The sequence below is a fragment of the Hemiscyllium ocellatum genome, chromosome 7 (assembly GCF_020745735.1).
Source record: "Hemiscyllium ocellatum isolate sHemOce1 chromosome 7, sHemOce1.pat.X.cur, whole genome shotgun sequence".
In the NCBI taxonomy this organism is placed as follows: Eukaryota; Metazoa; Chordata; class Chondrichthyes; order Orectolobiformes; family Hemiscylliidae; genus Hemiscyllium; species Hemiscyllium ocellatum.
The window spans coordinates 4,219,011-4,246,959 of record NC_083407.1 but is presented as its reverse complement, the minus strand read 5'-3'; the positions used below and the strand labels follow the sequence as shown (position 1 = coordinate 4,246,959).

At 42.8% G+C, this 27,949-nt stretch overlaps 1 protein-coding gene across 1 annotated transcript; it reads left to right on the top strand.

Annotated features, from left to right (window-relative positions):
- The first annotated feature begins 19 nt into the window (after positions 1–19).
- On the top strand, positions 20–27,908 carry LOC132817366 (C-X-C chemokine receptor type 2-like). The gene is made up of 2 exons (XM_060827778.1): positions 20–139; positions 26,821–27,908. Exon 2 carries the CDS (start codon positions 26,824–26,826, stop codon positions 27,802–27,804), a length of 981 nt encoding a protein of 326 aa, XP_060683761.1. The 5' UTR covers positions 20–139; positions 26,821–26,823; the 3' UTR covers positions 27,805–27,908.
- The last annotated feature ends 41 nt before the right edge of the window (positions 27,909–27,949 follow it).

Genomic DNA, 27,949 nt, shown 5'->3' with positions numbered 1-27,949 from the left:
ATTTAAAAGATAAAATATATTTAATGTGATATGAGGAGAAACATTGGAGAAGCTGAGTTGTAAAGTGTGTAAATTCTGCAGCAAAGGAACTTTTGGAGATCCTTTGGAGAGCAAAGGAACTTTTGGATATTGGCTACAGGTACGTAACATTTAGCTTATAATAAGCTGTAAGTGTTTAACTCAGTCTGTGAGAACTAGTTTTTTGTCTATAGGAAGTACAGCATTACAAAAACATATTTTGCTGTTGAAGTGTCTTTAAAAAAGGGAATGAGTGAGGCAAAAACTATCGGTCAATTAGCCCAATGTTCACTGTCAGAAAAGAATTGGAATCAATTATGAAGAAAGTCAGAGCAGCACACTTGGAAAACCATAATCTGGTCAAACAGAGTCAGCACGGCCTCATGAAAGGGAATCGTGTCTGACAAATTTATCTGGAATTTTCGAGGAAGTCTCAACCAAAGTGGATAGAGAGGAGCCAATAGATGTGCTGCAGTTGGACTTCCAGAAGGCATTCAACAAGGTACCTTGCAAAAAGTTAAATCATATGATAAGAGCCCATGGTTTTGCAGGCAGTATATTGGCACGACAGAGAATTGGCTAATAAGCAAGAAACAGTGAGCGGGGATTAGGAGTACCTTTTCAGTTGGTGATCCATAACCAATGATGTTACATATAAGTGTTTACAAAAAATATTAATGACTAAGAATCATAGAATTCCTACAGTGTGGAAACAGGCCATTTGGCCTAACAAGTCCACACCGACCCTCCGAAGTGTACCCCACCCAGTCCTACTCCCCTACCCTACTATTCTATATTTTCCCAACTAATGCCCTTAACCTATACATCCCGGAACACTCTGGGCAATTTAGCCTGGCCAATTCACCTAAGGGGCAGCACAGTGGCTTGGTGCTTCGCACTCCTGCCTCACAGTGCCAGGGACCTGCGTTCGATTCCAGCCTCAGGCAACTGTCTGTGTTGACTTTGCATGTTTTCCTTGTATCGACGTGGGTTACCTCCGGGTGCTCCAGTTTCCTCCCACAGTCCAAGATGCGCAGGTTAGGTGAATTGGCCATGCTAAATTGCCGATACTGTTCAGGGATACATAGATTAGGTGCATTAATCAGGGGTAAATATAGAGTAATAGGCTAGGGGAATAAGTTTGAGTGGGATACTCTTCAGAGGGTCAGTGTGGAGTTGTTGGGCCGAAGGGCCTGTTTCTACACTGTAGGGATTCAATGGATTCTAACCTGCACATCTTTGGACTGTGGGAGGAAACCAGAGCAGCCACGGGGAGAATGTACAAACTCCACACTGACAGTCACTCGAGGCTGGAATCAAACTTGGGTCCTTGGTGCTATGAGGCAGCAGTGCTAACCACTGAGCCACTGAGCTGGAGGGAGGAAGTGAATGTACTGTGGCTAAATTTGAGACGCCACTTAAATTGGTGGAAAGGTAGATTTTGAGAGAGATACAAATAGTTTATAGAGGACAGGTTAAATAAGTGGGCAAAAAGTTGGCATATGGAGTATATTGCGGGAAAATGCAAAGTTGTTCATTTTGGAAGGGAGAACAAATGAACAGAATATTATTTAAATGGAGAAAAACTGCAGAAAGCTGCAAAGCAAAGTACTTGAGCATGAAACACAGAAAGCTAGCACATAGATGCAGCAGGTAATCAGGAAGGCTAATTGAATACTGGAGGAGAAAGTAGGGCTCATGCCCGAAACGTCGATTCTCCTGCTCCTTGGATACTGCCTGACCTGCTGCGCTTTTCCAGCAACACATTTTCAGCTCTGATTGAATACTGGCCCTTATATCAAGGGGGTTGGAGTATAAGAATGAGAAAGACTTACTGCAACTATACAAGATACTGGTGAGACATCATCTGGGGACCACAACTGAGAAAGTTTGGCCCCCTTCCCTAGAGTTATAGAGTACAGGAAAAACTCTTCGGCCCATCGAGTCTGCACCAACATAACTACTACAAAAGCCATGCTAATCCCAATTTCCTGCACTTGTCCTGTGTTCTACGTTCTATATTGTCCTATATCGTTGAACGTTATGATATTTCAAGTGCTCATCCAAATATTTTTAAAAGTTTTTAGGGTTTCTGGCGTCCACTACTTTCCCAGGTAGTGCATTTCAGATTCCTGCCACCTGCTGTGTGAAAATCACGCAGGTCCAAAATGTAGTCCAAAATTGCCTTTGAATCTCTTGTCCCTTACCCTAAAACTATGCCCTCTCATGATTGACCCCTCGGCCAAGGGGAACAGTTGCTCTCTCTGTTCACCCTGTCCGTATCCCTCATAATCTTATACATCTCAATCACGTTGTCCCCTCAGTTTTCCTTGCTCTGAAGAAAATAATCCAAGCCTATTTAGTCTCTCCCGATAGCTCAATTTCTCCATCCCAGGCAACATTCTCATGAACGTCCTCTGTATCCCATCTAGGGTTATCAAGTTCTTCCTGGTTTGAGGTGACCAGACCTGCACACAATACTCCAGCTGTGGTCTGAGCAATATTTTGTAAAATCCAACATTACCTCCTTGCTCTTATACTCGATGCCATGACTGATGAAAGCATATTCTTTCTTAACTGCCTTATTCACATGCTCTGCCCAACTTCAGGGATCTGTGAATAATTACCTCAAGATCCTTATGTTCCTATAAGCATTACCCAGTGCCCTGCTATTCATTTAATACTCCCTCAACATGTTTCTTCTTCCAAAGTGCACCACATCACACTTATCAGGGTTAAATACCATTTGCCATAGTATGTGTATAACTAACAATGAGGGTTCAAGTCCTGATCCTTATGGCACCACTGCTGGACACCCGCTTCCAGTCACTCAAATAGTCTTCTACCACTATCCCTTGTGTCCTATTATTAAGCCAGTTTCTGATCCATCTCGCCAAGTTTCCCTCAATTCTATGTTCGTTAACCTTCTCAATCAGTCTCCCCTGGGCGCCCTTGCCAAACGTTTTGCTAAAATCCATATAAACTACATCAACTCAACTTCCCTCATCCACACACTTGGTCACATTTTCAAAACATTCTCACAAATTTGTACGGCATGACCTCCCTCTGACAAAGCCATGCTGACTATCCCTAATTGACCCAGCCCTTTCCAACAGGGTATTAATTGGCTCCTTCAGAATTTTCTCAAGTAGTTTCCCAATCACTGACAAGCGACTCACTGGTCTATAATTTCCTGTTTCATCTCAACACCTTTCGTCACGAGTGTCGAATCAGCCGTGATCCTATTTAATGGCCGAGCAGGCCTGAGGAGCCAAACGGCCTACTCCTGTTCCTATTTCTTATGGTTTTAATATGGTGAACAATGTGAAAGCTTTCTCTGTGGACAAAGCTGAAAGGATTAGTGTAAAAAATGAGGTCTGCAGATGCTGGAGATCACAGCTGAAAATGTGTTGCTGGTTAAAGCACAGCAGGTTAGGCAGCATCTCAGGAATAGGGAATTCGACGTTTCGAGCATAAGCTCGATTCCTGATGAAGGGCTTATGCTCGAAACGTCGAATTCCCTATTCCTGAGATGCTGCCTAACCTGCTGTGCTTTAACCAGCAACACATTTTCAGCTGAAAGGATTAGTGTGCTACTTTGCCATCTTTGACAAATGTTTGACCAGATCATGGTGGCAGAGGAGAAATCTCGTTCTTTAGAAGGGTTTGAAATTCTTAAGCTGGATGTATGACATAAACTGCTGGTACTTAAATTTGGTGTAGCATCAGGAGTAGATGAGATCCAGGGATATTCAAGGCAGTAAGCTGGAAATTGCAAGGGCACTGGTAATTATCTTTCAGTTTTCCCTTGATCAGAGTTGCTACTGAGAGACTAGAGATGGCAAACATTATGTGTCTGTTTAAAAAAAAAGTTTTAAAGATTGGCCCAGGAACCAAAAGCCAGTGGTGGGATAATTACTCGGGATAATATTAATCAACATCCAGAAAAAATGTTGATTGATTTGGAAGATGGCATGGAATTGTTATGGGGCAATCGTGTCCAACTGACTTGTTGGATTTTTTGAAGGGGTAAAAAGAAGTACTGATGAATGGAAAGTCATTGATGGGGTGTACGTACCTCCCACAAAGTGTTTGAGACAGTTCCATACAACAGACTTGTGAGAAAGCTGGAATAAAAGGGATTATAGGAATGTGGATCCAAAATTGGCTGAGGGATAGCCAATAAAGAATATTAGTTAATGGGTATTTTTTGGAGGAAAATTTGTACTGAACTTTGCATCTCTGTTCTGGTTATGAAAGTGGATAACCTCATATTTTAAAATATTATATCCCATCTGCCACATCCTTGCCCAATCACTAAGCCTATCTAAATCTTTCTGAAAATGTTTTAGGTTTACACACAACATACATTATTGCTGAGTTTTGTATCATCTGCACATTTGGAAATATTACAACAGATCCCCAACTGCAAATCAATGATGCATGTTGTGAACAGGTACTGATCTTTGTGGTACCCCATTAATCACAGTCTAGTAATGCAGGAATGACCTATTTATTCCAAAGTTTTGTTTTCTGACCATTTGTACATCCTTAATGCATGACAGTACATCATTTCCTATCCCTTTAATGTGCTTTAAATTTTCTAATCAGCCTCCTATGGGGGTATTCATCAAAACATAGAACATTACAGCACAGTACAGGCCCTTCGGCCCTCAATGTTGCGGTGACCTGTGGAACCAATCTGAAGCCCATCCATCCTACACGATTCCATTACCATCCACATGTTTATCCAATGACCATTTAAATGCCCTTAACATTGGCAATTCCACGACAGTTGCAGACAGGGCATTCCACCCCCTTACTACATTCTGAGTAAAGAACCTACCTCTGACATCTGTCCTATATCTATCACCTCTCAATTTAAAACTATGTCCCCTTGTGCTAGCTGTCACTATCCGAGGAAAAAGACTGTCACTGTCCACTCTATGTAATCCTCAGATCATCTTGCATGCATTTACTAAGTTCCTGCTTAACCATCTCTCTAACAAAAACATCCTCAAGTCCCTTAGCCTTTCCTCATAAGACCTTCCCTCCATACTAGGCGACATCCTAGTGAATCGCCTCTGAACCCTTTCGAGTGCTTCCACGTCCTTCCTATAATGTGACCAGAACTATACGCAATACTACAAGTGCTGCCGCACCAGAGATTTGTACAGTTGCAACATGACCTGAGGGCTCCAAAACTTAATCTCTCTACCAATAAAAGCTAACACACCATATGCCTTCTTAGCAACCCCATTCCTGGCAACTTTCAGGGATCTATGCACATGGACATCGAGATCTCTCTGCTCATCTACACTACCAAGAATCTTACCATTAGCCCAGTACTCTGCACACCTGTTAATCCTTCCAAAATGAATCACCTCACACTTTCCCACATGAAACTCTCAGCCCAGCTCTGCAGTTGGTCTATGTTCCTCTGTGACCGACAACATCCTTCTGCACTGTCCACAACTCCAGTGACTTTAGTGTCAGTGGCAAATTTACCAATACATCCTTTGATACCCTCATTCAGATCATTTATAAAAATGACAAACAGCAGTGGCCCAAAAACAGATCCTTGCAGTACACCACTTGCAGGATGAACATTTCCCATCAACCACCACACTTTGTCTTCTTTCAGCTGGCCAATTTCTGTTCCAAACTGCTAAATTACCCTCAATCCCATGCCTCCATATTTTCGGCAATAGCCTACCATGGGGAACCTTATCAAATGCCTTACTGAAATCCATATACACCATATCAACTGCTTTAACCTCATCCACCTGTTTGGTCACCTCTCAAAGACCTCAATAAGGTTTGTGAGGCACGACCTACCCTTCACAAAACTGTGTTGACTATCCCTAATCAAATTATTCCTTTCTAGATGATTATAAATTCTATCTTCTAAACTTTTTCAACACTTTACTCACAACAGAAATAAGGCTCACTGGCCTATAATTACCAGGGTTGCTCTACTCCCCTTCTAGAACAAAGGGACGACATTTGCACCATTCCTGTAGACAATGATGACATAAAGATCAAAGTTAAAAGTTGTGCATTCTCCTCCCAATCCTTCCAGAGAATCCTCAGATAAATCCCATCTGGCCCAGGGGACTTATCTATTTACACAGTTTCCAGAATTGCTAACATGTCCTCCTTATGAACCTTAATCCTGTTTCGTCTAATAGGCTGTATCTCAGTATTCTCCTCAACAACGTTGTTTTTTTTCTTGTGTGAATACTAATGGAAAATATTCATTTAGTGTCATTCCTATCTCTTTGGATTTCACGCACAACTTCCCACTACTGTCCTTGATGGCCCTAATCTTCCTCTACTTATTCTTTTACTCCTGACATACCTACAGAAAGTTTGAGGGTTTTCCTTGATCCTACCTGCCAAAGATTTCTCATGTCCCCTCCTGGCTCTTCTTAGCTCTCTGTTTAGGTTCTTTCTGGCTAACTTGTAACCCTCAAGCACCCTAACTGAGCCTTCACGTTTTATCTTAACAGAAGCTTTCTTCTCCTTCTTGACAAGAGATTCAACTTCTTTAGTAAACCACAGTTCCCTTGCTCAGCCACTTTCTCCCTACTTATCAAGGACACGCAGTAGCTATTTCTTGAACAAGTTCCACATTTCAATTCTGTCTATTTCCTGCAGTTTCCTTCCCCACCCTATGCATCCTAAATCTTACCTAATCGCAATGCCTTTCCCATAGCTATAACTCTTGCCCTGCAGTATATTTATCCCTTTCCAATAAGAAAGTAAATGTAACCAAATTGTGGTCACTATCACCAAAGTGCTCACTTACCTCCAAATCTAACACGTGGCTGGGTTCATTACCCAGTACCAAATCTAACGTGGCCTCGCCCCTTGTTGGCCTGTCTACATACTGTGTCAGGAAACCCTCCTGCACACATTGGACAATAACTGACCCATCTAAAGTACTCAAACAATAGTAGTTCCAGTCAATATTTGGAAAGTTAATGTCCCCCTTAACAACTACCCTGTTACTTTCACTCCTATTCAGAATCATCTTTGCAATCCTTTTTTCTTCATCGCTGGAAATATTTGGAGTCTGATAGAAAACTCCAACAGGGTGACCTCTCTGAACCTCAGCCCATATTACCTCAGTAGACAAATCCTCAAATGCCCTTTCTGCCACCATCCTTGACTAACAATGCCACGCTTTCCCTCTTTTACCACCTCCCCCGATCTTACTGAAACATCGAAACCCCGGAACCTGCAGCAATCATTCCTGCCCCTTCTCCATCCATGTCTCTGAAATGGCCACAACATCGAAGTGCCAGGTACCAACCCATGCTGCAAGTTCACTCACTTTATTCTGAATCACCTGGTGTTGAACTAGACACACTTCAAACCACCTTCTTGCCTGCCAGTACACTCCTGCGACCTTGCAACCTTATTCATTACCTCACTACTCTCAACCTCCTATACATTGAAGCTACAATTCAGGTTCCCATCCCCCTGCTGAATTAGTTTAAACACTCCTGAGGCCTTCTAAAAATCTAAATATATTACATCCAACAGTTCTCCTTTTTAATTTTGTCAGTAACATTTTCAATAGTCACAAACAAGTTAATTAAAAATGGCCTTTTCACAAATCCCTGCTGATTTTGTCCAATCTGATAATTATCATCCAAGTGTCCAATTATTCCATCCTTTATAATAGATTCTGGCATTTTCCAATCTACTCATCTCAGACCAACAGGGCTGCCATTCCCCATTAATTCTCTCGCTCCCTTCTTAAATATTGAGGTGGTATTTGCCATCTTTCAATCCACAGGAATTATTCCAGAATCTTTAGAAATTAGGAAGATAATCACCAATACATTGATTATCTGTGCAGCCACCTCTGGGATGCAGATGTCAGGTCCTGGGGATTTACCAGCTTTCAGTCCCATTAATTTCTCCAGTATAATCTTTTAATACTAAATGTCTGCAACTCCTCATTCTTTTTAGTCAGATCCAGGTATAAAATATTTATCCTTGGTGGTGAGTCTAGAAGTCGGGAAATAGCTTAAATTAAGGGATGAAATAAGGAGAAATTTCTTTACTTGGGGTGGTGAAACATTGGGAATTCATGGCAGTGTGAAAGAAGGCGCTACATTTGTCATAAATTGATTATGAAAACAAATTGTCAAGAAATATATAAAGCAAATGGTAAGACTTTCTACATGTATATAAAACGAAAACGTAAAAAGGTGGGTGGGACCTTTTAAGGAGACAACTAGGGAATTAATGATGACATATAATTAAAAACAATATATCGCTTCAGTCCTCAGGGTAAAGGACACTATAAACATCCCAAAGATCACAGATAAGCAAAATGCGAATGGGAGACAAGATCTTGACAGTCTCTATCACTAGGGATAAAGTATTTGATAAGTTAATGGAACTGAAGGAAGACAAATCGCCTAATGGCCTGCACCTGAGGTTTTAGAGGAAGTGGCTGTCAAGATTGTGGAAGTATTTGTCTGAATATTCCAGAACTTAATGGATTCCAGGAGAATTCCAGCAAATTTGAAAACCCGCTAATGTGACGTCCTTTCATCATAGTGTAGAACACAGAACAGTACAGGACAGGAATAGGCTATTCAGCCCATCATGTCTGTGCTGATCCTGATGCCATTCTAAACTAATCCCATCTGCCTGTACTTGTTCCCTATCTCTGTATTCCCTGCTTGTTCAAGTGTCTGTCTATATGCCTCTTAAACATTGCTAATGTTTCTGCTTCTACTGTCTGCTCTGGCAGTGCCTTCCAAGCATCTACCACCCACTGTGCAAAAAACATGCCTGCCACACCTCCTTGAAATGTTTCCCCTCTCACCTTAAACTTAATACATTGAGATAAGATCATAAGAAATAGGAATAGGAGGAAAAGTAGGCCATTTGGCTGCTTGAGCCTACTCTGCCATTTAATAGGATCACAGATGGTCATTCACTTGCCTGCCCTGTCCCCATGACCCTTGATTCCCTGAATGTCTCAGCTTTAAATATCCGCAAGGAATCTGCCACCACAGCTTTCTGCGGCAATGATGGAGTGACTCTTATCAAAGATAAAGAAGCCATCAAGCAACATTGGGGGGAGCATTTCAGAGACATTCTGCATCAGAACTCTGTAATTGATCCAAGTGTCCTTCAACACATCCCACAGCCTGCTACCTGCCATGAGCTCAGTGTTATGAAGATGTGGGTGTACGGTTATGAGAGTGAAGGACTTGGAAAGTACACCGAGTGCTGGAGAACTTACAAAGTAACATTGGATTCAGAACAAACATCACTCGCTGAGTTGCTATGAGATAAAAATGCAAATTTGAATTCGGCCAATCAGTTTAAATTATACCCCCAAAAAAAATCAAACTCCAATCCAGTTTGAATTGAGTATATTGACAATCTTAAAAGCCAATGACATAGACTTGGCAAGGTGGCTGCGATTCTGTAGAACTGCTGTGGACAGCTCTGCCTAACAGTCAAGGCATACCGGTGATTTTTGCCATCCCTGGCCAATTTATATGGTGGAATTATTATTTTAAAACCTTACAGAACACATATTTGTTAATATTTGGGAGTGGGATGCCAAAGGGAAAAGGAGCGAGCAAACAGCAGCAGGGAGGCCACTCCCCTGCAGCACCTACCCCACCAGAGACTGCAGCAGCAGCAGCCTCTCCGGCCCTCACCCGGGGAACTGACAGACTCACAGGAATTGGCTGCGGCGATGGAGGGACTCACCTTGAAAGTTGGGGCTGCGATTGAGGACATCCGTGGGGAGATTCGTGCCCAGGTCTAACCAATCACATCCATGCTGCAGAAGCATGAGCAGGAGATCCAGGGCCTTGGGGTGAGGCTGGAGGAGGTGGAGGGTCGAACCAAGGCCTCGGGAGCTGCAATGGAGTCCTCATCCAGTCGGATCCAGGAGCTGGAGCGAGAGGTGTGGACATCGCAAAACCATATCGACGACCTCGAAAATCAAGGTCAGAGGATAAATCTCCGAATTGTCGGGCTCCTCTTTGAAAACTGGCTGCCAAAGTTTTTAGGCCTTCACATCGAGTCCAGCAGGCTTCAGATTGAAAAGGCTTATCAGGTTACAGTGCACAGGTCAGGGCCGATGCAGCATCCCCACACAGTCTTAGTGCACTTCCACTCATATAAGGTCAAGCAAAAAGTCATAGAAGCTTCCAGATCCCTGGGAAAAGATCCGCAGGCACTGCTGTACAAGGGGTCAAAAATCATGTTTTTCCAGGATTACTCTGTAGCTTTCATTCGAAAGAGGAATTCCTTCGATGAAGTTAAAAAGAGGCCGAGGAACCTGGACATCCAGTACTCCATGAGATACCCCGCAGTGCTTCGTTTCAGCCACGAGGACTCTGTTTATACATTTGACTCAGTGGATAAGGCTAAAAACTTTGTGGACACTTTAAAATAGATGGATTGGCCTGAAGAATACGGTTAATGTTTGTTCTCTTTTCTATCTTTCCCCATGTTTTCTCTTCCTTTTTTAAATTCCTTTCTTTCTCCCTAATAATTTCCTTTTTGGAAACGGGGGAAAAGACCTTGGAATAAGTTGTTCCTTGTTTTTAATAACTGGATTTTCTGATGGCAAGTTTTGTGGATGTTCTTTGTTGTTTCTCACCCTTTATTTTGTTTGTTCTGTTTCTCTTTTACTCACAAGTAGGGGATGACATGAAGCCAGGGATGGGTGGAGTGCTCAGCCTGACTTGGTCTTTTTTCTGTTGATTTAAGGATCATCTCTTTGTTTTTTTTTCTGGCCTAAGGCTGGGGCACAGTCCAGGTTTGAAGGAGCTGTGAAGGAGGGGATGGGTAGGGTGAGTGCCCCCTATGGGCAGGGGGAAGAGTCTTCCATTCAAGGTTTTATAGTTGGTTTTCTTTGTAGTTTTTGGTAGTAATAGTTGTTTATAGTTATGATAGAGTAGTTTTTGTATATATAGTTTTTCGATTCTATGAGTCTTTATTTACTTATGCTGAGTGCTTTGTAACAGAGGTTCTCCCTCCGAGGGGTTTAAGGTATATAGAGTTTTTCGATTCTATGAGTCTTTATTTACTTATGCTGAGTGCTTTGTAACAGAGGTTCTCCCTCCGAGGGGTCTGAAAGGGATATGGCTAAGTGTGTTATTAAATGGTGCACCTGGATCATGAAGGGAAGTCATTTGCCTGTTAAAAGGAAAAAGTGCTTTCTAGCCTTAAGAGGGAAAGGGTTGATATCGCTTTGTTGCAGGAAACCCAGGGGGTTATGACCGGGTATTCTTTTTATCCTTTACTACTAAAAGTAGGGAAGTGGCAGTACTTATTAGAGCAGGTGAAAGATGAGCAGGGATGGTTTGTGATATTTAAAGCCTTGATACATGGGGAGGAATATGCTTTTGGAACACGACACATTATTATGGGGGGGGGGATTTTAATTGTCTTTTGGATCCAACAGTGGACAGGACGCCTTGTGGGCCTCCAACTATTTCTTCGCAGGCCAAGCAGGTGGTTGACTTATGCGAGGAGTTGGGGCTGGTGGATATTTGGAGATGTCTTCACCCTACCGCAAGGACTTCATCTTTTTTTCAAACCTACATAAATGTCACATGAAGATTGACCACTTTCTGGCTCCCTCAGCCCTTCTGGATTTGATTATGGGTTGTAAAATTGGGAATATAGCTATCTCTGATCACGGGGCAGTATATTTGGAGGTTCAGGCCAAGAGTGAAGAGCTAGGTTTGCAGCACTGGTGTTTGCACCCTTTTCTCCTTAAGGATTCCAAATTTGTGGAATACTTTTTGAAGGATTTTCAGGAATTCTTGACTATCAACTCAGGCACGATTAGTAGTCCATCTAGGCTATGGGGGACTGCTAAGGCCTTTGCTAGGGATTAGCTATTTCCTATTCGGCTAGCCAGAAACGACAGAAGGGGGAACAGCAGCGTCTACTTGAGACACAGTTGAAAGCCACCAAGGCGGCACATTTGGCATAGCCTTCAGTGACTAAGCTACAGCGGATCATGGCCCTCCAGGCTGCCTTGAATTCAATACTAACAGAAAATGCAAAGAAAGAACTTGCTTTTGCAAGACAAAGGCTGTTCGAATATGGGGATGGGCCAGGGAAGTATTTAGAGCTGAAAATGTGTTGCTGGAAAAGCGCAGCAGGTCAGGCAGCATCCAAGGAACAGGAGATTTGACGTTTCGGGCATATGCCGGAAACGTCGACTCTCCTGTTCCTTGGATGCTGCCTGACCTGCTGCGCTTTTCCAGCAACACATTTTCAGCTCTGATCTCCAGCATCTGCAGACCTCACTTTCTCTAGGGAAGTATTTAGCTGACCTGACTAGGAAAAAGCGTGCTCCCCAATCCATTACTGCAATCAGAGACAGCGCTGGGGTCCTTACATACAATGCTAAAAAGATTAATGAGGCTTTTTGAAACTTTTACTCTGGAATAGGCCTTGGAACAGGCCTGTCTCCTTAATGCCCCCTTGACAGTTCAGGAAATAGAGGAGGCAGCTAGGCAACTTCAGAGTGGGAAAGCACCTGGCCCTGATGGTCTTCCGGGTGAGTTTTATAAGGAGTTTATAGGGATTCTGCCAGGGCCGATGTTAGAGATGTACAATCATGAATGCCTACCACCATCTTTGAGAGAAGCTAATATTTCCTTAATTCTTAAGAAGGGGAAGGTTCCTGAGGATTGTGCCTCGTACAGGCCCATTTCTATATTAAATTAAAATTTGAAGATTCTGTCCAAGATCCTGGCGCTGAGATTGGAAAGGGTATTGCCCCATATTATTAAAGAGGACCAGACAGGATTTATAAGGGGCTGTATGTCCTCTAATATTATTAGAAGGTTGCTGAATATGGTCCAAGTTTGTCAGCAACGATTGATTCAGGGGTTGGTGATTTCTTTAGATGCAGAGAAAGCATTTGACCGAGTGGAATGGCCGTATCTTTTTTATGTCTTAGAACAGCTGAAAATGTGTTGCTGGTTAAAGCACAACAGGTCAGGCAGCATCCAAGGAATAGGAAATTCGACGTTTCGGGCATAAGCCCTTCATTGGGCTTATGCCCGAAACGTCGAATTTCCTGTCCCTTGGATGCTGCCTAACCTGCTGTGCTTTAACCAGCAACACATTTTCAGCTGTGATCTCCAGCATCTGCAGACCTCATTTTTTACCCTATGTCTTAGAACAGTTTGGGTTGGGCGGGTCTTTGTCAGGTGGGTGGAGGTTTTATATTGCCACCCTCTGGCCATGGTCATCACCAATGGGGTGAAGTGTGGGAATTTTAGGATTGGTAGGGGTAGTCGGCGAGGCTGCCCCCTCTCACCGTTGTTGTTTACGTTGGTGATAGAGCCACTGGCAGAGGCCATTCGTCAGAACATCCACATAACTGCTCCGGAAATGGGATCGAGGGCACACACGATTACACTGTAGGTGGATGATGTCCTTCTGTTTGTATCGAACCCGATCACCTCCGTACCCCATCTGATACAATGTATTGATTCATTTGGGGCTATTTCAGGAAATAAGATTAACTTTACAAAATTGGAGGCTATGCCTTTGGGGAACCTTAAGGATGTGCCAGAAGTTGAAGGTGGCTCTAAATTCTCTTTTAAGTGGTCACGGGCAGGATTCTGGTACCTAGGCATTTTTATTACCCCCAATTTTGATCTGTTATTTCGGACTAACTTTGCTCACTTGTTCGACAATATTAGATAAAATCTCCAGAGATGGGAGGCTCTTTCAATTTCATGGCTGGGCCGAATATCTCTCATTAAGATGAATGTTCTTCCTCATTTGCTTTATCCCATGCATATGCTCCCTATAATGTTTCCCAGATCAACGCTGCGGAAGCTTATGGGTTGGGTTGGTTCCTTTGTCTGGCATCGTGGGCGGCCCCTCATCAAACTTACTAAATTACAGTTGCCTCAAAGAGGGGGAGGAGTTGATTTCCCAGACATCAGAAGGTATCAGTTGAGTTCCCTGCTGTCCTTTGTCTGCGATTGGGTAGGTAATAAGCTCAATATGGCTGGATATTGAAGCCCCCTAAACAAAGTGCCCTCTTATTAACCTGTTGTTCATGGATAAGATGAGGACAGTTATGGACCACTGCCGGAACCCCATTGTCATTAGTACAGTCAGGGCTTGGAGGGTGATGCGTCAGAGTGAGGGTTGTTTATCCAAGACTTTGCCACTTACACCTATAGTTGGCATGCCAGGGTTCCGACCAGGGATGATGGACTCAGGGTTCAAACTATGGGCAGTGAGAGGAGTTTCTAGTTTGGGAGTCTTCTTTGAGGGGGAGGTTATGATGTCTTTTGAGCAACTGAGCCACAAATATGGGTTACCCAGCAGAGATCTTTCTATTTTTTTCAGGTTAGGGATTTCATCCAGAAGAAGATTATGCTTCTCACTAAGCCCTATAAACCCGATACAGAGAGGTTGTTACTACGTTCCATAAGCACCTTGCGGTTAGTGCCCTCTATCACCTGCTGGGTGGCAGGGCCTGGCAGGACATTAACTGGTTATGTGAGGTCTGGGAGCAAGACCTAGGAGTGGAGATCTCTTCTGAAACATGGGAGAACATATGGGAGAATACTTGAAAGATCTCAATCTGTAAATAGGACATGTGCTACACAGTTAGAAATTCTGCACAGGGCTCATCTGGCACCAGACCGTCTGCCGAAGTTTAAAAAAGGGGCATCTTCAGTGTGCCCCAAATGTAAAATAAGTGTCGGTACTCTTACCCATTGCTTCTGGACATGCCACAGGCTCTGTGTTTATTGGAGTGCTGTGGTGGAAGAGATAGGGAGGGTATTGACGACTGAAGTCCAAACAGACCCGACATCTTAGGTCTACCGAATTTACCACTTTTAAACGGGCATGGGAAGAAACTGTTTAATATTCTTGCATACTGTGCACGGAAGAATATTCTGATGAATTGGGTATCTGAGAACCCGCCGGGATTGCTGGGATGGGAGAAACTAATGGTGGATCAAATTCCCTTGGACATTTTTACAAATGTGGTGCACCACACAACAGACCATTTTCATAAGATGTGGCAGCCCTACTTGAGTTATTTGGATATTGTTTTATCAGTTATCTTAACTAGGGCTTTTGTTTAACCAGGATGTTAGATTTGTCAAGCCCTGGGCCCTGGAAGGGGTCTCCTGAGTTAATACGGGTATATATACAATGCTTCCATTCCTTTGTTTGGGAGCTTTGCGCCGAGCGTAGCAGTTCTGTATTTTGTGGGTTTTTTTTTTGCTTTCCTTTTTTTTGGTGTTGTTTTGCACAGTGTTAGGGTTTGTTTTGTATTATAGGGTAGGTTAATAGTTAGTAGACAGTGGTTGTATTGTACTTTGTGTTTTTTTCTTTTTATTATACTGATATTTGTTATTGATTGTATTTTTCAATAATTTTATATGTTTGTAAAGTTAAACAAAATTTGCTAATAAATATATTTACAAAAAAAAAGCCAATGACACAACCTGATGCTTTGGAGGTATAAGACTGGGGGAAATTGAACAGTTGAGAGGAGAACTGCCAACCCAGCATGTAAACAGACTGCTTGAAAATAGCTCTCTTAAAAGTACCTTTTTGATCAGTAATCTGTGATGCAGAAATTCCTAAGAAGAAGAAAGGAAGACATAGGAAGATCCGAATTGAAGCATGAAAGCTGCCTGGTTTTGAGATGAGTAATGTGGTTTTGCAAATCTGAATTAGGAGATTAATCGGACTAGTATTATAGAAGGGAAGGTAAAAGATAAGTTAGAGGAAGAAATCATAAATACTAGTTAGTTAATTATTCTCTGTTATACTTTAAGAAACAAAGTTGTTAATGTTTACTTTAAATAGTCCTTGGCCACTCAATGTTTTACAAATTACTGCACGGGATAAATCTTTTCTGTGTTGCTGGTTTTAAATTAAGCAGCAAGGTTTACCCCACATTGTAACAGTTTGGGGCCTCGGGTCCGTGATTTGAACTGGTCTGGACAGATTTGAATAGATTCGGGGATACAAAATTTCCCAGCATTTAAACATTTGCAGGTTAGCGTCCTAGATGTTTAGATAAACTTAGGTGAGACAATTTGTTTGATTTTGGTGACTTGTGGTTGATTAAGTTAAATGTGAGAGAAATGGTTCTTAAAATTGCTAAAGAAGTTCGAGGATTTGAAGATGATTCTCAGATTTGCCAAGAAAGTTTATAAGGAAAGAAAAACGCCAATACTTTTAGAATTAGCAAAGAAGTGAGATTTGAGTTTAACCAAGGACAAAAGTAAAGCTGAAATGTTAAGGGAATTACCCAAACACTTAGGTGTGTCAGAGAAGCAGACAAGTGCAGTAGAGGTAGAAAAACTTAAATTACAATTGAGGAAACAATTATAAGATAAGATAAACAAAGAGAGAGAGAGAGAGAGGAAGGAGAGAGGGAGAGAGAAAGAGAGGAAAGAGAGAGAAAGAAGGATTTTGGGTGAGCAAAGAGAAAGAGAAGAAAGTGAGAGAGAAAGAGAGAGAGATTCTGAACTTGAGAAGTTATGACTTAGCCAGCAAAGTCAAATTAAAAAGATGAAGATTAAAGAGAAGGTAGTGATATATATAAATATGTCAAAACTCTGCCACATTTTGATGAGAAAGATGTTGAAGCCTTCTTTATTTCATTTGAAAAATTGGTTAGGCAGCTGGAGTGGATGGAGAATTTATGGGTAATGCTAGTTCAGTCTAAACTGGTCGGCAGAGCTAGTGAGGTATTTGCCGCACTGTCAGATGAGGGGTCAAGAGAGTCTGACAAGGTTGAACAAGCTATTTTAAGTGCTTATGAATTGGTACCAAAAACATATAGACAGTGATTCAGAAAGACAAAGAAGGAACCAGGTCAGACTGATGATGAGTTTGAAAGATTTAATCATAGTCATTTTGATCGATGAGTGCATGCTTTGAAAATAGATCGTACCTCTGAGACTCTAAGATTATTCTACTGGAGGAGTTGAAACACTCACTTCCAGAGAAGGTAAGAATTCATATGGAGGAACAGAAAATTCAGGAAATAAGTAGGGCAGCAGAATTAGCAGATGAGTACATGTTGGTGCATAAGACAAGCTTCTGGCCAGAGTTTCATCCTGTGAGGGATAGAAGTTGGGAGAAGGGGAGATCCTACTCTACGAAACCAAGAGCCGAGAGCACTGGTAAGAATTTACCACAGGATAAAAAAGAAGCCCAAGAGGATGGAAAGGAGGTGAAAGGCCTCAGGTGTTTTCACTGTGGTAAAGTGGGACACGAAAAGACACAGTGCTGGTAGTTCAAGAAAGGTGCTGAGGGAAAAGATGTGGTAAAGAAGCTAAGCCAGTGGCATTAGTGAAGGTAGTAAAGGAGACCCCAAGAAGAGCTGAGGAGCTGCAGGTGAGTGCACAGCGAGGCAGGGGCTGGGTATGGAGCTAGTACCTGATTTCTACAAAGAATTTGTCTCTGTGGGTAAAGTTTACTCAGAAAGACAGGGGACAAGAACAAGAAGTTATAGTTTGAGAGATACAGGATCTAACTAATCACAGCTAGTAAGCGAATATGCATGCGTTCTGATCCGTTACCCGAGAGTGTAGTAATTCGTGGGATAGATGAACAGAAATTTAGCATTCCCCTGTGTAAGATCAAGTTGGAATGCCAACTTCAGACTGGGGAAGTTACAGTGGGAGTGATTGACAAAGTGTCAGTTTCAGGAATTCAGTTTGTTCTTGGGAATGATTTGGCAGGATCCAAGTGGGAGTGATATCCCTGGAGTAGCCCAAGGAAAACCAAGAAACTGAGGAGTTAAAACAGAAACATCCTGATATTTTCCCAGACTGTGTGGTAACCAGATCCCACTATCATAAGTCACAGCACAAAGCGAAAACTAAAGAGAAAGATGTAGGAGTTGCGGGTCAGTTAGCGGACACCCTGTTTGATGTAATGGTGCAGAAAAAACCTGAACAGATAGAAGTTCAGACAGAAATGTTTAGTCCTGAAAGGCTAAGAGACTTGCAACAGCAAGACAAAATGATAAAAGATATATATGTGGATGTGTACTCTGAAAAGGAGGCAGAGAATATTCCGGAGGGTTATGATCTGAAAGGTGGAGGCCACAGCAGGTTAGTGCAGAGGAGAAATGGGCTGAAGTGGACCTGATTGTGTTGCCGATAGCAGACAGACAGGAGGTGTTACAGGTAGCACATGAACTACCTGTAGGAGGTCACCTAAGGGTATGAAAGACTCAGGCTAAGGTACAAAAACATTTTTATTGCTCTGGAATGCTGAAGGATGTGGTTAACTTTTGTCATACGTGTCATATATGCCAAATGGTAGGTTACCCACAAGCAGGAATAAACCCAGCCCCTTTGCTGCCAATTCCCACATTTGAAGAATCTTTCACATGGGTTATAATTGATTGTGTAGGTCCCCTACCGAGAATTAAAAGTGGGAACCAGTACTTGTTCACCATAATGGATGTGTCTCCCAGATTTCCGGAGGCAATTCCATTACGGAATATCAAGGCAAAAAGGTTAGTAGAGGAGTTAGTAGCTTTCTTCACGTGGTATGGGCTACCCAGAGAGATTCAGTCAGACCAAGGTTATATTTTACTGCTAGGCTGTTTAAGGAGGTCATGGATAGTTTAGGTATGAAGCACTTTAATCCCAGTGCATATGATTCTGAATCCCAGGGAGCTTTAGAAAGATGGCATCAGACCTTGAATACCATGTTGAGAGCGTACTGTCAGGGTTACCTGAATGATTGGGATAAAGGTATCCCATTCATATTGTTTACCATTAGGGATGCCCCAAATGAATCTACTCAGTTTACTCCCTTTGAGTTAACATTCAGTCATGAAGTGAGAGGCCCTTTGAAATTAATTAAAGAAAAATTGGCAGGACCAAAGTCGGAGACCTCACGCTTAGATTATGTAATGGAGGTGAGGGGGAGACTAAATCGAGTAGGTGAGTTAGCTAAACAGCAGCTAAAGAGGGCACAGTGTAGAATGAAGCAGGGGGCAGATAAAAGCTCTGAGACTTGGACATTTTCCCAAGGGAATGATGTGTTGGTAACGTTACCAGTGATAGGAGATCCCATCAAAGCCAGGTTTAGTGCTCCCTATCAAATTGAGAAAAAGTTGAGGCAGGTAAACTATTTAGTAAAGATAGAAAAAAAAAGGTATTGGGTATGTCATGTGAACATGTTGAAGCTGTATTATACTAGAGAGAGAGAGCTGGAGAAACAAGTGTTAGTTACTGCCCCGCAGAGTGAAGAATCAAATCCAGATGATATGGATTTTGATGTGCCTCAAAATAGATTTAAAAATGAAGAAGTCATTGAGGAGTGGGATAGATTAGTAAACTATCTGTCTCAGGAGAATAGAACAGAGTTGAAAGATTTATTATGGTAGTACAAGGACATATGTAAGTATCAGATGGGGAGGAGTAATGCTATTGTACATGAAGTAGACATACGGAATACTGCTCCAATAAACAACATTCCTATTGGCTTAATCCTTCCAAAGCCAGACAGGTCCAGATGGAGGTGGAGGCCATGATTGATGAGAACATCATCGAACCGAGCCAGAACGAGAGGAATTTGTCAATCGTCTTAGTTTCCAAACCGATGGGACTCAACAATTCTGTGTGGATTATCAGCAGATCAACGCTGTTACAAAATCGGACTCATATCCAATTTCTAGATTAGAGGACCGTATCGAGAAAGTCAGACAAGTCAGTTACATCACCAAGTTGGACTTAATGCATGGTTACTGGCAGTTACCTTTATCAGAGTTGGCGAAAGTAATTTCTGCGTTTGTAACCCCAAATGGGCTATATCCAGTTAAAGTGATGCCCTTTGGAATGAAGACACACCCGTCACATTCCAAAGACTCATGAACAGAGATGTGGCTAGGTTAACAAACCGTGCACTCTATTTAGACAATGTAATGATCTTTAGTAAGTCCTGGAAACATCACATGGTACAGTTAGCAGAGCTCTTTGAGCGACTATGAGAAGCAAAACAGGTGTTAAACATAAATAAAACAGAATTCGCTAAAGCATAGGTGATGTTGTTGGGAGACACAATATTGGCCATGGAAAGTTGACCCCATGGAAAGCAAAGACAAAGGCCAGCGAGGAATTTCCATGACCAACCTCGAAGAAAGAGGAGCTTCGATTCTTTGGACTGAGCGGATTCTATCGAAAGTTTGTTCTAACCGATTGGTGAAGAAGAACACAAAGTTTCGGTTGACAGAGCCATCCCAGGAGAAAGTGAGGACTGCAGATGCTGGAGATCAGAGCTGAAAATGTGTTGCTGGAAAAGCGCCACATTTTCAGAACCATCCCAGGAGGCATTCGACCATTTGAAATCAATATTCACCACAGGACATAGAACAATACAGCGCAGAACATGACCTTCGGCCCTCAATGTTGCACTGACCTATGAACTCATCTAAGCTCATCTCCCTACACTATACCATCATCATCCATGTGCTTATCCAAGGATTATTTAAATCTCCCTAATGTGGTTGAGTTAACTACATTGGCAGGCAGGGCATTCCACACCCTTACCACTCTCTGAGTAAAGAACCTGCCTCTGACATCTGTCTTAAATCTATCACCCCTCAATTTGTAGTGATGGCCCCTTGTACAAGGTGACATCATCATCCTAGGAAAAAGACTTTCACTGTCTACCCTATCTAATGCTCTGATCATCTTGTATGTCTCTGTCAAATCCCCTCTTAGCCTTCTTCTTTTCAATGAGAACTGACTCAAGTCTCTGAGCCTTTCCTCATAAGACCTTCCCTCTAGACCAGGCAACATCCTGGTAAATCTCCTCTACACCTTTTCCAATGTTTCCACATCATTCCTGTAATGGGATGACCAGAACTGTACACAATATTCCAAGTGTGGCCGCACTAGCGCTTTGTATAGTTTCAGCATGACATTACAGCTCTGGAACTCAATCCCTCGACCAATAAAACCTTAACAGCACTATTAACCTGGGTGGCAACTTTTAGGGATCTATGTACATGGACTCCAAGATTCCTCTGCACATCCACACTATCAAGAATCTTTCTATTGACCCAGTTTCTGCCTTCCTTTTATTCTTCCCAAAGTGAATCACCTCACATTTAGATGCATTGAACTCCATTTGCCACCTCTCAGCCCAATTCTGCAGTTTAACCTGAAACATTCTTCCACACTGTCCACCACTCCACGAACTTTAGTGTCGTCTGCAAATTTACTAATCCATCCACCTGTGCCTGTGTCTAAGTTATTCATAAAAATGACAAATAGCAGTGGTCCCAAAACAGATCCTTGTGGTACATCACTAGTAACCGGACTCCAGGCTGAATATTTTCCATCAACCACCACTCGCTCCTTCTTTCAGAAAGCCAATTTCTAATCCAAACTGCTATATTACCCTCAATCTCATGCCTCTGCATTTTCTACAACAGCCTACCATGTGGAACCTTATTAAAGGTCTTACTGAAGTTCATGTACATCACATCAACTGCCCTACCCTCATCCACATGCTTGGTCACCTTCTCAAATAACTCAGTGAGGTTTGTGAGACACGATCCACCTTGACAAAACCATGTTGACTATTTCCAATCAAATTGTTGCCTGCTACTTGATTATAAATCCCATCTTATAATTCTTTCCAAAACTTTTTCCTACAACAGACATAAGGCTCACTGGTCTATAATTACCTGGGTTATCATTACTGCCCTTCTTAAACAAGGGCACAATGTTTGCAATCCTCCAGTCCTCTGGTACTAAACCTGTAGACAATGACGACTCAAAGATCAAAGCCAGAGCCTCCGTTATCTCCTCCCTAGTTTCCCAAAGAATCCTCGGATAAATCCCATCGGACCCAGGGGACTTGCCTATTTTCACCCCTTCTAGAATTGATAACACCTCTCCCTTACTAACCTTGATCATTTCTAGTCTAATATCTCGTATCTCATTCTTCTCCTCTTCAATATTACCCTTTTCCTGGGTGAAAACCATTGAGAAATATTTGTTTAGCACCAAGCGGGTTTTAGCTACACCAAAGTTTTCAAAACCTTTTAAAGTCGCCATCGATGCTAGTGACATTGGAGTTAGAGCTGTACTCCTGCAGGAAGATGAGGATGGGATTGAACTGCCAGTTGTTTACTTTTCGAAGAAGATCAACATCCACCAGAGGAAATACTCCATAATCGAAAAGGAACTATTACGTTTGGTACTAGCCTTACAGCATTTTAATGTCACTAACAATGTGTCGGAGACAATTGTGTACGCAGATCACAACCCGCTTACATTCTTAAAGACAAGAATATGAGATTATTTCTTTGAAGTCTTATGTTACAGCCTTTTAATTTAAATATCGTACATGTTGCAGGTCAAAAAAATGTTATCGCAGATGTGTTATCGCGGATTTGACTGATAAGAGTTTAGATGAGAATTGTTTTTATTTAGTGATATATGTACAGGTATATGGAAAAGTTAAGGTGAACTTATATTAAAGTTATCTGTATGTTAGAACAAAGAACAAAGAAAATTTACAGCCCAGGAACAGGCCCTTTGGCTCTCCAATCTGAGCAAATCCAAATCTACTGTCTAAACCTGTCACCCAATTCCTAAACATCTGTATCTCTCTGCTCCCCACCTAGTCATGCATCCATCCAGACACATCTTAACTTAATCTACCGTGCCTGCCTCTACCACCTCTGCTGGCAACGCGTTCCAGACACCCCCCACCCTCTGTGTGAAGTACTTGCCACGTGTATCCCCCTTAAACTTTCCACCTCTCACCTTGAAAGCGTGAGCCCTCCTTATTGAATCCTTCACCCTGGGAAAAAGCTTGTCTCTACCCACCCTGTCTATACCCTTTATGATTTTTTAAAACTCAATCAGGTCCCTCCTCAATCTCCCTTTTTCTAATGAAAACAAACCTAACAAATTTGCACAATGTTACTTTGTAAATTCTCCAGCACTCGGTGTACTTGCCATGTCCTTCATTCTCTGAAAGGTACACCCACATTTTCATAATATCAGTAATACCCCAACCTTACACAAGGTAAAGAAGGCCACCCTCAGACTGAAGAACAACAAAGCTGGAGTTGACGGTCTCTCCACTGAGACATTGAAGGGTGGAGGCAAAGAGCTCCCACATCAGATACACACCCTTGTCTGCTTTATCTGGAAGAAGGACAGCATCTTGGGATCCAAGATCACACAGTCATGAGCATTTTCAAAAAAAAAGGAATAAGCCAATTGTGGTAACTACAGGGAATCTTCCTGCTGGCGACATTTGGAAATGTCGTTGCAAGATCCTCCTCATCTGTCTCCTTCGTGTGGCTGAGGATCTTTTCCTGGAATTGCAGTGCGACCTTCAGCCATGGAGGGGCACAACAGACATGATTTTCACCCTGCAACAGCTGCAGGAGAAATGCAGAGAAAAGAATATACCCATGCACATGGCCTTCTTTGACACTGTCATTCGGGAAAGATTATATTAGAATTAGAATTAGATTTTATTGTCATGTACATTCCAGTACAGGGATATAGGAGTACCCTGAAAACTATACAAAGTCAGCATTCCCAGTGCTGTCTTAGATACAAAGGTTGGGAGTGTGGTGCTGGAAAAGCACAGCAGGTCTGGTAGCATCCGAAGAGCAGGAGAATCAAAGTTTCGGCCTTACCTGCTGTGCTTTTCCAGCACTACACACTTGAGTCTGCTATCCAGCATCTGCAGACCTCACTTTCTCCTGAGATTCAATATCTTAGGTATAAAATAGAAAAGAAAGAAATAAGTTAGAAGTTCAACATTATAATTCTCCTTAAGAGTTTGGCTATGGCCTGAATCCAGGCCTTTTCTCTGACACAGAGACCAATAGCAGCAGGAGGTAGTCAGCCAGCATCAATTCACCTCACCGCAACGCTCGTCACCATCTTGCCGCGACCAATCACGCCTTTGCCATGAGTTTGCACTGGGCCACTGTCAGCAATGCAGCCACTGCTGAAGCTGCCTGGTCCTGCTGCGGGCACTGGGCCCAAACTTGTCCCCCTCCTCCATCACCAGGAACCCATTCTCGCCTCCCTCCTCCAATATCAGGAACCCACCCTTGCCCCTCTCCTCCACCACCAGGAACCCATCCTCGCCTCCCTCCTTCACCACCCAGAACCCACCCTCGGCCCTCTCCTCCACCACCAGGAACCCACCCTCGCATCCCCTCCTTCACCACCCAGAACCCATCCTTGCCTCTATCCTCCACCACCAGGAACCCACCCTCGCACCCCCTCCTCCACCACCTGGAACCCATTCTCGCCTCTCTCCTCCACCATCAGGAACCCATCCTTGCCTCCCGCCTTCACCACCCAGACCCATCCTCGCCTCTCTCCTCTACCACCTGGAACCCATCCTCACCTCCCTCTTTCACCACCCAGAACCCATCCTCACCTCTCTTCTCCATCACCAGGAACCCATCCTCACCTCCCTCCTCCACCACCAGGAACCCACCCTCCCCTCCCTCCTCCAGCACCAGGAACCCATCCTCACCTCTCTCCTCCACCACCAGGAACCCATCCTCACCTCTCTCCTCCACCACCTGGAACCCATCCTCGCCTCTCTCCTCCACCACCAGGAACCCATCCTCACCTCTCTCCTCCACCACCTGGAACCCATCCTCACCTCTCTCCTCCACCACCTGGAACCCACCCTCACCTCCCTCCTCCAGCACCAGGAACCCATCCTCACCTCCCTCCTCCACCATCCAGAACCCATCTTCGCCCTCTCCTCCACAGCAGTCACTGGGGCATAAACATGACTCCCTTTGCCACCTCTGGGGAGAGACCTGCATCAGACTCTCTGGACACTTTGAACCTGCCCAGAGAAGATATGTCAGAATAAAGTGGAAAAAAAAAGCAGAGAATAAAGAAAAATAAGTAAAAGTGGATGGAGCAACCAAACTCAGTGCATGAGCATGAATACTGTACTGCTACTCTGCCCCCATCTCCCAGTGTGCCCACATACTCAACTTATCACCCCAACGTCTTCTTGCATTGTCCTCACAACCCTGATTTCCATGTAAGCTTCTGTCAATATATACATCTATCTAAAATCAAGGCTTCAGAAAAACTGATAGGTTAAAGACTAAAACCACTTACACATTTGGCTGAAACCCTCATGCATTAGTTTAGAAGTCAAACTCTAAGATAAATGATGTTGATATTTATAAACCACACACCTTACATTACACAGCACTGATCTCTCAGTAATGCCATGTCCAATCCAAGAAATCTCTCTTTACTCCAATTATTATTTTTTCAGACTATTTACAAAATTTGTCATTAGTTCTGTCATATTCTCTGACATCATAGATGCATGAATTTTATAATAAACCTCCTCTTAAATTCCAAATAATAGAAATCCTTTATCTATCCTATCAGACATTATTTCAAAACAGCTCTGTTATCAAAGTCCATGTTCAGTAACCCGATATTCCTTTATGAGTGCTTAATTCCTGATCTATTTTTGTTTTCTTTCAATGATGATATAGACTTTTTTGATTTGTTTGAAAACTGCACTGGTGGCAGGTACTCTTACATTCACCCTGACATAAGTCCTTGTACCCTTATGGTTAGTGACTTTTGAATCATTACAGCTCTGGCTGTTATCTATATCTGGTGTGCCAGGGAACACGATCATAATGATTATCATCCTTTATTATCGACATTTAATATTACCCATTGACTTAAATGTAATAAACCTACTCTGTTTTGCAAGATGGAGTCTATCTTCTGCAAAAAGAATGTATGTTGGTATCTTAACTCATTTGATTGGAGACAAAAAAAACTGCAGATGCTGGAATCCAGGATAGGCAGGCAGGAGGCTGGGAGAACTCAGCAAGCCAGGCAGCATCAGGAGGTGGAGAAGTCGATGTTGTGGGTGTAACCCTTCTTCAGGATTGGGGGTGGGTGTAGGGGGAGCTGCAGATAAAGGGGTTGATAGGGGCAGGGTGGTGAAGTGGGGATAGATGTAGACAGGTAGAGGGTAAGACCTAGTTGGTCAATAGAAGGAATGAATCCGGTTGGTGGCTGGGAGGAGTGGAAGGGAAGGGGGGAGGGCTGGGAAGGGAGTCAGGGGACAGGGAGAGAGGTTGTTTAAAATTGGAGAACTCAATGTTGAATCCTCCAGGCTGTAGGCTGCCCAGGCGGAAGATGAGGAGGTGTCCCTCCAATTTGCACAGTGGTTTGTTTTGGCAATGGAGGAGGCCAAAGATGGTCATGTCAGAAGGATGGTGGGAAGGGGAATTAAAATGGGTGGTGACTGGGAGGTCCGATCAGCCCCTATGGGCCCGGCTGTAATGCTCGGTGAACCATTCCCTAAGTTAACGTTCGGTCTCCCTGATATAGAGAAGTCCACATTGGGAGCACCTGATGCAGTAAACTAGGTTGGAAGACAGGTGAACCTCTGTCTCACCTGGAAGGAATTTTTGGGGCTCTGGATGGAGGTGAGGGGGGTGTCTTTAGTATTCTGTGTGTGTGTGCCTAGTTGCAAAGTTTAAAAAAAAACCACAAGTTGGCTTTATTCTGAGTCTTTAGTTACAGCTACTGTTTGCTTTCATGAAGAGACTTGAGACAAATCGAACAACCTGTTTGACAATTATGCTGAACCTGCTGAAGTTGACGATGGTCTAAACATATTTTCCTATACTTCCACAGGAAACAAATCAAACAACATAACACTGGCTATTATCGATAGATTGTTCTCACTCTGTGATATTCTATCTTTCAGAAAATGGACAACCTGAAGTTTGATATTGGCGATTTTGACTTTGGTGATATATTTGAAGATTATACAATTTCCTATGATTACATTATTGACCCAGACACGTCACCCTGTACTTCTGTCGTGAACGAGTCAATCAACACGATTCTGGCTGTTATCTATAGTCTAGTGTGCTTCCTCGCTGTGACAGGGAATATTATCGTAATGACTGTCCTACTTTATAATCGACGGACCATCTCATCCACAGACATCTACCTGCTTCATCTGGCAGTGGCTGACCTGCTCTTTGCCGTGACCTTGCCTTTTTGGGCAGTGGATGCTGTATCCGGCTGGGTGTTTGGTGATGCCATGTGTAAAATTATCAGCATGTTACAGGAAGTTAACTTCTACAGTGGCTTTTTGTTTCTGGCTTGTATCAGTATTGATCACTATTTGGCAACTATCTACTCCAAACAGACGTACAGATGCAACAGACCATTTCTGGCCTGTATTGCTGTTTGGTTGCTGGCCATTCTTCTGTCTTTACCAGTTCGACACAAGGGAGAATATACTCTACCTAATTCCAACAGAAAGGTTTGTTATTTACTCGATGGTAAATTGACAGAAACATGGAAAATGAATATCAGGTTTTTGCATCATTTTATCAACTTTCTCATCGCACTTGTTGTCATAATTTTCTGTTTCGCTGTGACAATCCTGAAACTGTATCAAACAAAGAGACGCCAGAAACACAAAGTCATGGACGTCATCACAGTGGTGGTGCTGGCCTTTGTAATTTGTTGGCTACCGTACAACATTACTATGTTCATTGACATACTGATGAAGACCAAATTTATTGATGAAACCTGTGAGAAGCGTAATCATATTGATAGGGCTCTGGTTGGAAATCAAAGTTTAGGATTTCTGCACAGCTGTGTTAATCCATTTATATATGTATTCCTCTGGGTGAAATTCAGAAAGAACCTTATCAATCTCTTAGCTATGAAGTGAACTGTATAATTCATTGAAGAGTCAGTCTTCTGCTTGTCCACTTCAACTAATCAGTAAACTGACAACTGAGCTATTTAAAAATTAAATGTTTGAATAAAAGTGCTGTGTTGGGTTTTGAGTATGAATAAAGTAAACAAGTTGTTTC

What these genes read in the sequence shown, in the direction of transcription:
- LOC132817366 (XM_060827778.1), top strand. Translation starts at nt 26,824, where the DNA reads ATGGACAACCTGAAGTTTGATATTGGCGATTTTGACTTTGGTGATATA.